General features: G+C 37.4%; 1 protein-coding gene across 1 annotated transcript; it reads left to right on the forward strand.

Moving 5' to 3' along the window:
• Window positions 1-224: 224 nt before the first annotated feature.
• Window positions 225-9501, forward strand: LOC141432284 (protein lethal(2)denticleless-like). Its single transcript, XM_074093833.1, is given in 5 exon segments — window positions 225-387; window positions 471-670; window positions 2435-2446; window positions 2449-2560; window positions 3361-9501. Coding segments are annotated over 5 exon segments (2025 nt in total). The 5' UTR covers window positions 225-344; the 3' UTR covers window positions 5019-9501.
• The last annotated feature ends 2973 nt before the right edge of the window (window positions 9502-12474 follow it).

Here is a 12474-nt window from a genome sequence, read left to right on the forward strand (position 1 = left end):
GAAGTTTCGTTATTGCTCGAGTTTGAATTGGAGAATTTCATTGGCAATCTTGTAAAGTACTAAATCATTGAAATTCATTTATTTCATGGTATTTTCGTTAGCATTAATTAAAACATATACGTTCCATTTTCCGAATTTCAATCAATGATGTACAAGCAAAACGCTTTTTTATTGACACTGACACTTGACAAAATGAATGAAATGAAATGACAGGAGTGCGCCATTTTCGCGCCATGAGTGTGTTGATTGTTGCTTTTTTTTAGTGGCGAGACGCAATTCCAATCGTTTCTAGAAAACAAACCACCTTACTGTGGATCAATGTAGCTAAACTCACTATTAACAAGATGAATGACCTGCAGTATCTCATCGATAGGCAATTAGGCATATGTGAGTATAAAAAATATAATACGTACGTTTTAATAGTACAAACGTTGCAACGTTACTTAAGCTAACATTTCCGTCTTCTGCAGACAGCCGCTACAACTACGACAACGTGTTGCGGCGGTTGGTGGTGGACGAGAGGGAGTGTTTCTACGGGCTTCAGCCGGCCGGCGCTGCGGCAGCGTCGTTCGACCAGGACCCGCCGATATTCGCTTGCCGATTCTCGGAGGCTCCCGGCTATGAGCATATACTAGCGCTCGCTAACGAGGATGGCAAGGTGGCCATACAGGTAAAGATGTAATTTATTTGTGAAGGTTAAACATGCGTATGTTATACAAGATGTTTCTAGACTTATTTATAGGCTAGCATTTTGTAGTGTAGCGCAATTAATGTTCATTTATTTTTAGTTTTAAAGTAGCTTGTGCTCAAATTGGTTCACCATTCTGTAGTTCCTTAAAATGAGTGTGTGGAGGATTTACAAAACAAGAACAAAACCTACTTCTTTATGTCTGTAAAGATACAGATATTGTACATTCAAGCCTTACACCTATGGAACTAGTTTGTAAGACTTTAGTTTATATGTAAACAGATAGATAGTGCTGCCTCGGATGAGAGGCAATCTAACATTGCATTTATGCCATTTAAAAATGAAACTATAAAGGTCTAGTACAGGGATGGCGAACCTTTACATATCAATGTGCCTTTTTCTAAAGAAATGTTTAATGAGATCATCAACATGCCATCAAATAATTTCTAGTTTGTGATTATTGGTAAACTAATAATAGTTAAAATAGCATGAGCTTCTTCAAACAATTAATTGTTTCTAGTAACTAGGAAATTATGCTTTTTATCTTTTTTTTTCTAATATTTTAAGGAGGATTAAGTACACCAAATGTGACTATGTCAGCCTCATGGGAAGCCACAGAGAACCTCATTAAACTCTGTCCTGCCCAGAGACGGAGTCTCTGTGTACAAGAGCATGTCTAATGAATTTATAAATTAATATGGCTTCATCTGACAAAGGCTTACTTAAGATCATATTCACACAAAAATTCACATGATCTAAATATTTTTTCCTAATCTCTCTTTTTAGGGTTCCATAGTCAACTAGTTTTGCTATCTCTGTCTGCCTGTCTGTCTGTCTGCGGCAAAGCTCAGAGACCGTTAGTGCTAGAAAACTGTAATTTGGCATGAATATATATATCAGTCATGCCAACAAAGTGGTAAAATAAAATAACATAAAAAAGTTATAGGGACCTCCCATCGACGTAGTGGTGTTTTTTTTCTCTCAACCAACCCTATAGTGTGGGGTATCATTGAATAGGAACTTTTGGGGGGTTACCCAGACGATTTTTCGATTCAGTGATCTGTTTGCGAAATATTCAACTTTGGATGCAAATTTTCATTAAAATCGAGCAGGATGGGAGTAAGTATATTAAATTTACAAGGAAAATTATTACGGCTAAGATTGCTCGAGAATTATTAGTAGTTTAAGAGTAAATAGCAATCTAAGGTATAAAATACCTAAACTTGGAAGATTTCGTACACAATACGAAATCCTTAGAAAAATATTACTTGATTTTTCGTAACGGCTACGGAACTCTATCTTGGGCGTATCCGCTATATATGCTCTTGGCCGGTGTCGTTTGACTAAAGAATTATAGATGGTGATGCGAATGCTCTTAGGTAGACAGCCTACTATTCTATTTATTATAATATATTCTACTAGCTTTTGCTCGCGGCTTCGCCCCGTGGAATTCGGTTATCGCGCGCTGTTCCCTCAGGAACTCTGCATTTTTTCAGGATAAAAAGTAGCCTATGTCACTCTCTGGCCCATAAACTATCTTCATGCCAAAAGTCATGAACAGACGGACAGACATACATACAAACACACACTTTCGCATTTATAATATTAGTATGGATATGGATTTATTAAATACATTAAAAGAAATTAATAAAATTGTTGCTTATTCCCTAATAATGTAATAATCAATTACCCAAATTCTGGGACAGTTGGAATAAGTGTTAATAAATAAAATTTGTGCGTTTGCAGGACACGTCGCTGGGCGGGGCGGGTGGGCGGGCGGGGCGGGCGCGCTCGAGGGCTTCCAGTGCCACAACAATGCGGTGTTCGACCTGGCCTGGGCGCCGCGCAAGCTCAGCTTCGTCACTGTCTCTGGTACGCTTCATTAATGCAACTCGTTGGCATCATATCAGTGCAGTCCACTGGCCTTTATGTGCCTCCTCCGTCAACCTCCAGTAGCTTTGCTGTTAACCCGCAGCTTTAACCTCGTAAGGCCCAACTAATGTCCAACTTCACTGATTGACCTTACGAGGTTAACCAAGCCCCTATTAATTAAAAGTTACAAGTGCTACAATTCTACATAATTTTTTGTCACTTTTTTGTATGAGAAAGTTAATAATTATGTAAATCTGTCCTTTTGTTGGTGGACAACCTGCGCTAAGTAATGCAACTAATTCCTACTAACAAAATATAGTAAAATAAAACCATGATAATTACGCCTACCTATCATAATTTATCCTTTTATTAAAATGTTACTGCTGGCCTCTTGAAGAGACAAGAGTCACACAACAAGATATAGTATATGCTTGGAGTTTCTTCAGGGAAATTCGCCAAAGAACTAAAGTGACCAACATAGCTCAAAGAATAAATATTTAAGGGGGGCTCCCATACAACGAACGTGATTGTTATGCCGTTTTTTGCTTGATATTAATAAATAACGGCAACAGATAGACGCTTGAAATATTCACAAAACCTATAGACAGAAAAAATAAATATTTAAATTAAAATAAATATTTAAGGGGGAAAAATCCCATACAAAAACTTGTTTTTTTTCCGTTTTTTTTGCTAATGTTGCAATGTTGCTATTCGCACCTGGCCGGTTTTATTTAAAATTCCTACGGGCTTTTTTCCGAAATCCCATAACTTCAATACTTAGGATCACCTGATATTTCCAGGTGACCACACGGCCTGCCTCTGGGATGTCGCCGAAAGCACTCCCAAACGCGTGCTCGTCTTCTCCAACCACACTCGCTCAGTGAAGACGGCGGTGTTCCGTCCCAGCGAGCCGTCCGTGTTCGCGACGGGCGCCCGCGACGGACACATTCTGGTGTGGGACGTGCGCGCGGGCCAGGGACAGGCCGCCGTCGTCGTCAAGCCCGACAACTGCCTGATGAGGTGCCACTCGTCCGTCGCCCCCAAGACCCCCGGCTCCCACACCAAGAGACCCCGCTTAGACAACCACCGATCCATAAGCATCACCGGCCTCGTTTTCCAAGACGATACGACTCTCATCTCATGCGGGGAGTGCGATGGTAACATTAAAGTTTGGGATCTCAGGAAGAACTACAGCTCTTACAATCGGGAACCTCTCCCGAAGCACTCCATACCATACTGTGGAAGCTCTACCAAAAACGGCTACACTAATCTCATCATAGACGACGCCAGAATGAGACTCTACGCCAGTTGCATGGACAACGTCATCTACTGCTTCAATATTTCCACGTATAATTCCTTGCCCGAACAGAGGTATGTTGGTCACGAGAACAGCACATTCTATATCAAAACCAGCCTCAGCCCCGACAGTATGTATTTGGTGTCCGGTAGCAGTGATAAGAATGCATACATCTGGAATGTCAAATATTCCGAACCTGTAGTCAAACTGGTGGGGCATTGGGCCGAAGTGACCTGCCCTGCTTGGTGCCAAAAAGGAGATATGAAAATAGTAACGTGCAGCGACGACGCGAGACACAAAATATGGAGGATCGGGAGAGAATTCAATGTAAACCAGCTTGAACTGAAAGGGCATGCTGAAGCGGTCCCGAGGACAGACATTACCAACTTGAAGCAATGGGGCGCGCTGGATAAGACGCCTAGCTCTTTGAAAAGGAAGATAACGACGCCCAGGTCGTACAGCTCCAAGCGACTGAGGACCGACAGTATGTCTGTGCGGAAAACTAAGAGATGTCTGACAGACTTGATGAACGCTTCCAGAGAGGGCGAGGAACCTGTGTGTTCAAGTAAAAAGATGAAGTTAGATGTTGCTGTTCCTGAGGACACTGAACCGAAATTGTTACCGGCAGGTATCAAGCGACATAGTAATGTATTGGAAAACACTAGCCCAGAACTCTGCTCTTTAGACTCCGCTATGTCCAGCGAGTGGAACTACATCACGCCCAAAGCCGGCACATCATTCATGACGCCGACGAAGAATTATGAGAAGAAGACTTGTAAGAAGCTATCACCAAAAAGCCCAAAGACTATTTCTGCGAACACCAACCCTAACAGTTCTCCTGTCAAGGTGTCGCCGAGTAAGGTTAGGATTATAAGTTTCAATACGCCGACTAAAAACCTGCCAAATTTCGTTTTGGATGGCGAGGCGCCCCATCTGAGGCTGATGTCGCCCATCAAGAAAAAACAGGACACTACTAACTGGCTCACTCTAATGGTACGCGAGAGAAAGGGAAAGAGTGAAGTTGCAGAGAAATCGGCAGCTCCGTTAAGTCCTAAAGATAATGTTCCTGCTAGAAGAAACTCTGTTACGGAAAAAACGCCAAAGTCAAGTAAGAAACCTAGAACTTTACTCACATATTTTAATGTTTCTAGGGATAAATGAATTTTACAGTCGCCATTATAAATTATTTTATATTATAGGTTATTGTTACCGAAACCGAGGTAACTTAGAGATTAACTTTAATAATTTTAGCCCTTACTAGCTCCGCTGCTGCAGTCTTGCAGTAAGATAAAAATTTCATTCATACATGCAGCAACATATTTTTATTTCTATACTTTTAATGGCGGCTGTAACATTTAAGATATGATATTGTTCCATTCAGCCCATGATACGCTATCTTTACGCTACATAATTATCATCAAGATATATCATTCTTTTTTGTCCCTTGTTTTTCGTGAAGTCAGAAAGCAGCGAAGGATGCATTTTATCTACAATACGACAAAGATCTTAGTGGCAAAAAACGGAACTAACGCGACTATCCCGCAAAACTTTACTTTTTACAGTTCGCCGTGAATGTCGTTTGTTTCTTTTGTTTGTGGGTTTTAGTTTGTAATTAGAAAGAGAGCACTAATAATTTACCTCCTGAGTCCTCACTTTATTCAACAGATGTAGTACTTAAGACCTACATGTGGATCACCAGTTTTATGTTACATATTATTTCGTCATTTTTTTATTGAATGAACAATTTGTGCGTTTTAAAGCGCGAGGCGCGGCCCTCCACACTTTATAATTGTAGTTTTAAACGTATCCGTACGACAAGTCTATGTGTGCGTAGCTCGAACGTGTTCTCAGTCGCAAGCGTACCGTCAGTCACGCACACTGAGACTTAGACAACGTGTAAAGTATGAGGTTTACTCATGCACATTGATAATTAGTTGTTAGGGTTAGTTAATTAGGGGCGCGCCTTCGTGAGTGAACAGATCTGTAACACTAAGAATAACGACTGAATGTACTTTATAAAGCACAAATTGTTCATTCAATAAATTAAAAAAAAATCGAAATAATATCCAGTGAACAGATCTGTAATTTGTTCTTTATAAAGGACTCACGAGGATGTAGCTAATTATAGTAAAAACTAAATAAATCGTACTTGTGCAAACGTCACCCACGTTCATTGAAATCTGTGTCGTATTGTACACTACTTATTATTGTATATTTAGGCAGATTTAATTTAAGTAAAAATTCAAAAACAGCTGAATCTAATAAATAAAATTCTCGGGTCAAAAATGTTTGTGACCAAACTCCTTCGAAAACGGCTTGACCGATTTTTATGAGTTATTTGTGTATATTCGGTAGGTCTGACAATAGGATGTAAACTATTTTTTAAACTTCTACGCGGACGAAGTCGCGGGCAACAGCTAGTATTCTATAAGTCTAGTTTAAGAATACTCACCGGGTCGATGTTTTGTGATATCATGTAGCATTTTATTTTATTTTATTACATATAATCTATCTTATTTTATGCAATGACAGCATGTCTAACTTTTAAGGTTTTAAGGCAAGGTGAGCCAGAGCAAATAAGTATGAGGTTATGTATGTCAAATTTGTGAGCGATAAAGTACAGTCAACAAACTGAATCATATACCTTTGTGCTACTAATGTCATGTTGACAGCCATCTTTTGTCAAGGAAATCATAGTGAAATTGATTAATAAAAGGTTCCACCCTGGTGCGTACATGAATCAGTTTGACTGTACATCTGAATTGACGTTCCGGAATGTAGGACAGTAATGCATGCCCTGATAATTCATGCTCGTAGGTATGTACGAGTAGTTTGTGTTAGAGATGAGTAAATCCAGAACTGCAGATTCAATAGAGTTTCGTTATCGCTTGGTTGGCTCCTTTTCAAATCTGATTGACTCCAAGGAGTTGCTAACTAACTCCTATTAACCTATACGAGCATCCGACGATCGGCGATTTAACAGAAGCTTCGCTTTCATTAAATCGCGTCGGATCGAATATGTTCGGTCGGGCATTGAGCCCGAGCGGGTACGGTAGTAATTTCGAAGTGACTCGCAGATTCAAGAGTCGTCATATCGAATTACGTTTCGTCATTTTGTTCACTTACTTTTAATAGCAAAACCTGCCTGTTTGAGGTGCTAAGGTGAATAGATAGATTTTAACCCTTTTCAAGGCATGGTGCATATAGAAACTACATAAATATACACAAATATTCGACCTTACTAAATATACAATATGCAATATGGTTCGTTTTTAAATTAATCTCACATAGGTAAACAACATAAAGCTATGACCTATTTTGTGGTAGCACCTTTAAATTCGCGGGGCCTAGAAAAGGGTTAATTTATAAACTTTTGTTATACTTCCCACGCGGTTTCACTTACACTAACTTATTACAATTCTTTTTGCAGATCTTTTAAGAATTTAATTTAATATAAAAATTTGAGATGTAGATATTAATTCTGGGTCACTTAGCCTAATATATGTATTTTATTTACGTGACAATATCAACTTGACCCGTTGAAACAAAATGAACTGTTAGATTTAAGCTCACCTGGTTATTTACTGTCTGAGAGCTTTTAGGTTAAGTAAACGTTTTACATTAAGACTAGTCTATGCATTTTGAATCATACTCGTTCCTTGTTTCGTAACATACGTGTTACAACGATATCTGTATGATCTGTACAGTCAGCGTCAAACGTAGCGGATCACTTTTTTACTCTGTCGGATTGACACATTGACAATATTGTATGGCGTTTAGTACGTAGCTGTAAAACGACAAAGTACGAAAGTGTATAGCTACTTTTGATGCTGACTGTAAATGTTTTATTTAACTTGGTATTTTAATACTTGTCTCTTTGGCATGGGTCTTATATACAGGGCCGGATTTGAAGGTCCAAACAGACCTTGAGGCAACAAAGGGGCGGAGCGGACCTATCGAAATTTTTTTTTTTTTTAAGGCTCCATCGTGTGGCCCTTTCATGTAGTCCTGGAAGCTCTCCCCTAAATCCGGCCCTCTATACATGTACCTATACTTTTGAAAATAAAAAGGATTCGCTTGATTTTCATTGGTAAAATGGGATTACAAATAAATAAGCTTATTTGTAACGATCCTTGTCTAAAACATACTCTAACGCATTCACTGCCACCGACGTATATACGCGTCACCGTGACTTTCACCCTGTGCCGCTGTCATAATTATTCATACATTTTGAACGCACATGCGCGTCGGTGGCACCTGTGGTCAGTCAAGTCAGGTGGCAGTGAATGCGAAATGTATTCAGATAAGAATTAAACTCAGACAGATAAGTATTATTTATTTTCATTTATCGTATGAGACTTAAGTGGCCGTTATTTTTAGTAGAATGAACCAGATACCATGTAAACATTTCAGTTTCATCTCTTGCAAAAATGCTTTCGCATTTTCGATGGACGAAAGGCGAAAGTACAAAGTCGAACAAACTGAATCATATAGGGTGGAACAAGGGTGGAGCCTTTGTGTTACTAAATGTCATGTTGACATCCCATACTTTTGTCTAGGAAATCATAGTGAAATTGTTTTGTTTAAGTTTCCATCCTGGTACCATCAGCCAAATATATGTGGTCTACCACTAAGGTTGATAATCGTTTGCATGTCATAAAACAATAATGCCAAAAGACGTGTCTGTCAACTTGAAAGTTCTACTTTAGCGACATATTCATTTGATAGGAGCTTGTTTAAAAATTGATAGACCACTTATTTGGCTGATGGTACATGAATACAGTTCAATAAACTGATCATTTTGCTGAACATTTTGTTCAAGTGGTCTTTACAGCTAAAGCCTTTTCCACATCAGATAAAATTGTAGAACTTAAGTTAGGTTGGTTTTAGCGCCGCTTGTCGATCAACCGCGCAAGTCTACATTAACTATTTTTTGTAATGTCAATAAAATTCCTAGAGCTGGAGACATTTTGGAGCAGGTGTTTGTGGCAACATTATACCTAACTTCCTTCACTATACTTGTCTTCACAACTGGCAGTATGTCCCACCGAAATAAGCTAGCTTTTGTAATATTTATTATAAGTTATTTGTCAGTTGAAATCTAAATGTGCTTTAAATAATTTGTTTTTTCATGGAATATCTCTCCCTACTGACCCTTCAGCTAAGTCTGTTTTTGTGTTCAGATATAAAGCCCCCCCTTTGCTTAACATCCCGTTTGGCAGCTCGCCTTCTCACTACCAACCAACATACCTACTCTAAATGACTATCAGCTCTTGGATTAACTTGGGTTATTTTATGTACATACATTTATATTTACAAACATGTTATTTTATAGTAACTAAAAAAAATATCTAAACAACTCACCATCCAATGAACTAAAATAATTTTGTTTGCTCACCACGACCATCCAACCAACTCCAACTCTTAAACCTTTTCTGGGCAAGTTTAAACAAGTTTAATTTTTCAAGTAGAGCTAAGAAAAATAACTTACAAAAAAATGTTCTAATTTATGTATCATTATATGATACAATACCAAGAAGAGGGTTAAGTGGTCAGACTAAGTTTCGGTCTTCAGCAGTTACTGCGTTCAGTTCAGGGTGAGTTGAGATTTTTTTTTTTTTTTCATTTTTGGTTATAAGTCATGTCACAGGAAAATTCAACTTTTTTTCAATCTCTTTTTTGAGCGTTAAAATTAATATTGAAACAAATCAAGACATAAAATACCTTAAATCGTTTTATTACATCCCATTTATTGCAAATACTTTTCTAGTTACCACTCCTAAGAATTAATCGAGCATCATTTTTGTTTCCCTCCATTTCGTCATCATGTTTGGTTGGGAAAAAGAGCCAAAATTATGAAAATTCCTGATTTTGAGGTCGTTTTTATTTGAACTTCTATGTCCTAATAAGGATTTAAAACTTCCTGACCTACATTTTCTGATTTTTTTTTTAACTGCTAGCCCTCTTCACTTACTTCTTTTACTTATTCTTCGCTGCACTAGTCAAAGATCAGCTGTTCAAACTTGTCAATTTTGTGACTTACAACACATAAAGGAGGGTCTACGGTTCTAACTTTAAAGCCTTATCGACGATTACGCTAACAACGTTTTAATCATGTTTTTTAGCATCGGCCTTCAAGTAAACTTCAAGGAGGTCTAACTTTTTATCAAATAAGCTCAAGTTTTCCGTCTTCAGCAGTTTTTCTTCAGGGTGAGTTGAGATTTTTTTTTAAAATTTTTTATAAGTCATGTCATAGAAAATCAACTTTTTAATTTAATCTCCTGTTTTGAGGTTTTTTTTTAAACTCATAAGAGTAATAAGAACAAATGAAATTACAAGAAGTAACTTATAAAATAGTTTTATTATCCATTACTTATGGCAATAAAGTAGATAATTTTATTGCAAAACTTTTCTAGTTACCACTAAGAATTAATCGAGCACATTTTTGGTTTTCCATAACATCAATCACTGAACATTATAGTGAAATTCGGGATAGAGATAGGGAAAAAAAGAGAAAAAAATAAAGAATAGTTTTGACCGGACATAATCTGGGATTTTTATTTGAATGCTATGGCTCCTAATCCGGCCCTATTACTTCTGTAGTACAACATATTCTTCGCCAAACTTAAATTTGAGAGATTTAATAGATTCTCATCACAATTTGTCAATTTTAAGTGAACTGTTTAACAACACATAGGCAGGGTTCAAGGTTCAGTTTAGTTTACTTAATTAATTTGAGATACAAGTTTTTCCAAGTAGTTGACGATGCACTGCTTAAATGCCTATTGTATTGGTACGGTCAAGGACTTTATTTCATGCCACCATGGAACCATTTCACAGTAAACGTCATAGTCTGTCTACCCTGGAATAGTCAAATAGCTCAAATTTCTCCGAAACCAACAATTTTTCTCAGTGTGTTTTCTTATCCCTAATCGTATACCTTTACTTGCCCGAATTTCACTTGTCATTTGCCATACCAATGTTTGCCATAAAATATATAGAACCGTCCTGTTTACAGGATTTTTTAAAATGTCATCTCATAGAATGCAGTAGGCTAGGTTAGGTTAGTTTAATGTCAACTCTGAAGAAACTACAATTTCAGAAATAAATTACTTTATGGAAAATTAAGATTATGGGAAACGATACATTACGGCATATGAAATTCGGGCAAACGATAGAGAACCCCCACTAATATTATAAATGCGAAAGTTTGTAATTCTGTTTGTTTGTTACTTCCTCACATCCAAGCCACTGAACTGATTTAGATGAAATTCGGTATAGAGATAGTTTGAATCCCAGAGAAGGACATAGGATAGTTTTATACCGGAACATTATATTTCCCGCTGGATAGCGATAAACGAATTTGTCGCGGGTAACGGCTAGTGGTTTTATAGAGCACAGTAGGTTAGGTTTGTTTTATGAAAGTTCCGAAAATAATATGGTTTCGGAGAAATTTGATAGTTGGGAAAATTAAGGCGCTGTACGTAGTGAAAACTACAGATTTTAGAAAATATTTAAAATATACTTACACAATACTTACAACTGCAAGCTTTTAATATGTGTATTTTCCAGTCTATTAGCTAGTTTTTGACTTCATAAAAACACGATTGCTGACAAAAACCTCGATAGATTATTTTTTTGAAAAAGAGCCTTCATTTACACGTTAAAGCAAATATTATCAAAATATTATGAATATCAACAGGAAAATTTGGAAAAACGCAAGTAGAGGTTTCTAGATTCTAAATAGTGAGGATTCTAGTTATCGCGTTCAATGGTGAGTAACGGCCTCCTCACACCACAATTATGTTTTAACTGGATTAAATAATCTATATTGACGCAGGCGGAGGTGTTTTGTTTATCATTTAAACAGACGCTATAATTCGCCTCGACCTGTGCAAGGTACGGGGTAGTACAGTCACGTCTAAAAATATGTATACAAAAACAAGGTTGCATAAATATGTAGTCATACATTGTATCAAAATTTTATCTATTACTGACACCAAAAAATTGTATTCATTAAACTTTTTCAGTATTATGTAATCACAAAATGCTTCAGAAAGTTGCATACTTAAATAAATTCCATTTAAATGTATCCACCTCGTAGGCAAAAATAAGTATACATGAATGGGTTCCATATACATATAACCACACCAATTTGGCAAATATTTGTATACGCCGTTTGATTCATAAATATGTAAACACGATTTGATATTTTGATTCGTTTTGAAGAATTACTGTTTTTGTCTCTTTCGTAACCTGCATGCGGGCAGGGACATACATACTACGAATCCATACTCCATTAAAATAATATTATATACTGGTGACCCGTTCCGGCACAACACGGTTACGGTATACATAGACACCGTGAATCACACTATTTATTTGTGAAAACCGCATCAAAATCCGTTGCGTAGTTTGAAAGGAGAGATATAAGCGTACAGACAAAAAAAGCGACTTTGTTTTATACTATGGAGTGATGAATTGAAAGTAACTCTGTCTGTTCCGGTATCACGTCGAAACCGACTGGTTTCGACTGTCAAGGGGCTGAACATAGGGTACTTAGTTTTTTATCTCCAAAAGCAACCCTTAAGGGGAGAAAATGGGGATGAACTGACTG

The sequence above is a fragment of the Choristoneura fumiferana genome, chromosome 10 (genome assembly GCF_025370935.1).
Source record: "Choristoneura fumiferana chromosome 10, NRCan_CFum_1, whole genome shotgun sequence".
Taxonomy (NCBI): domain Eukaryota; kingdom Metazoa; phylum Arthropoda; class Insecta; order Lepidoptera; family Tortricidae; genus Choristoneura; species Choristoneura fumiferana.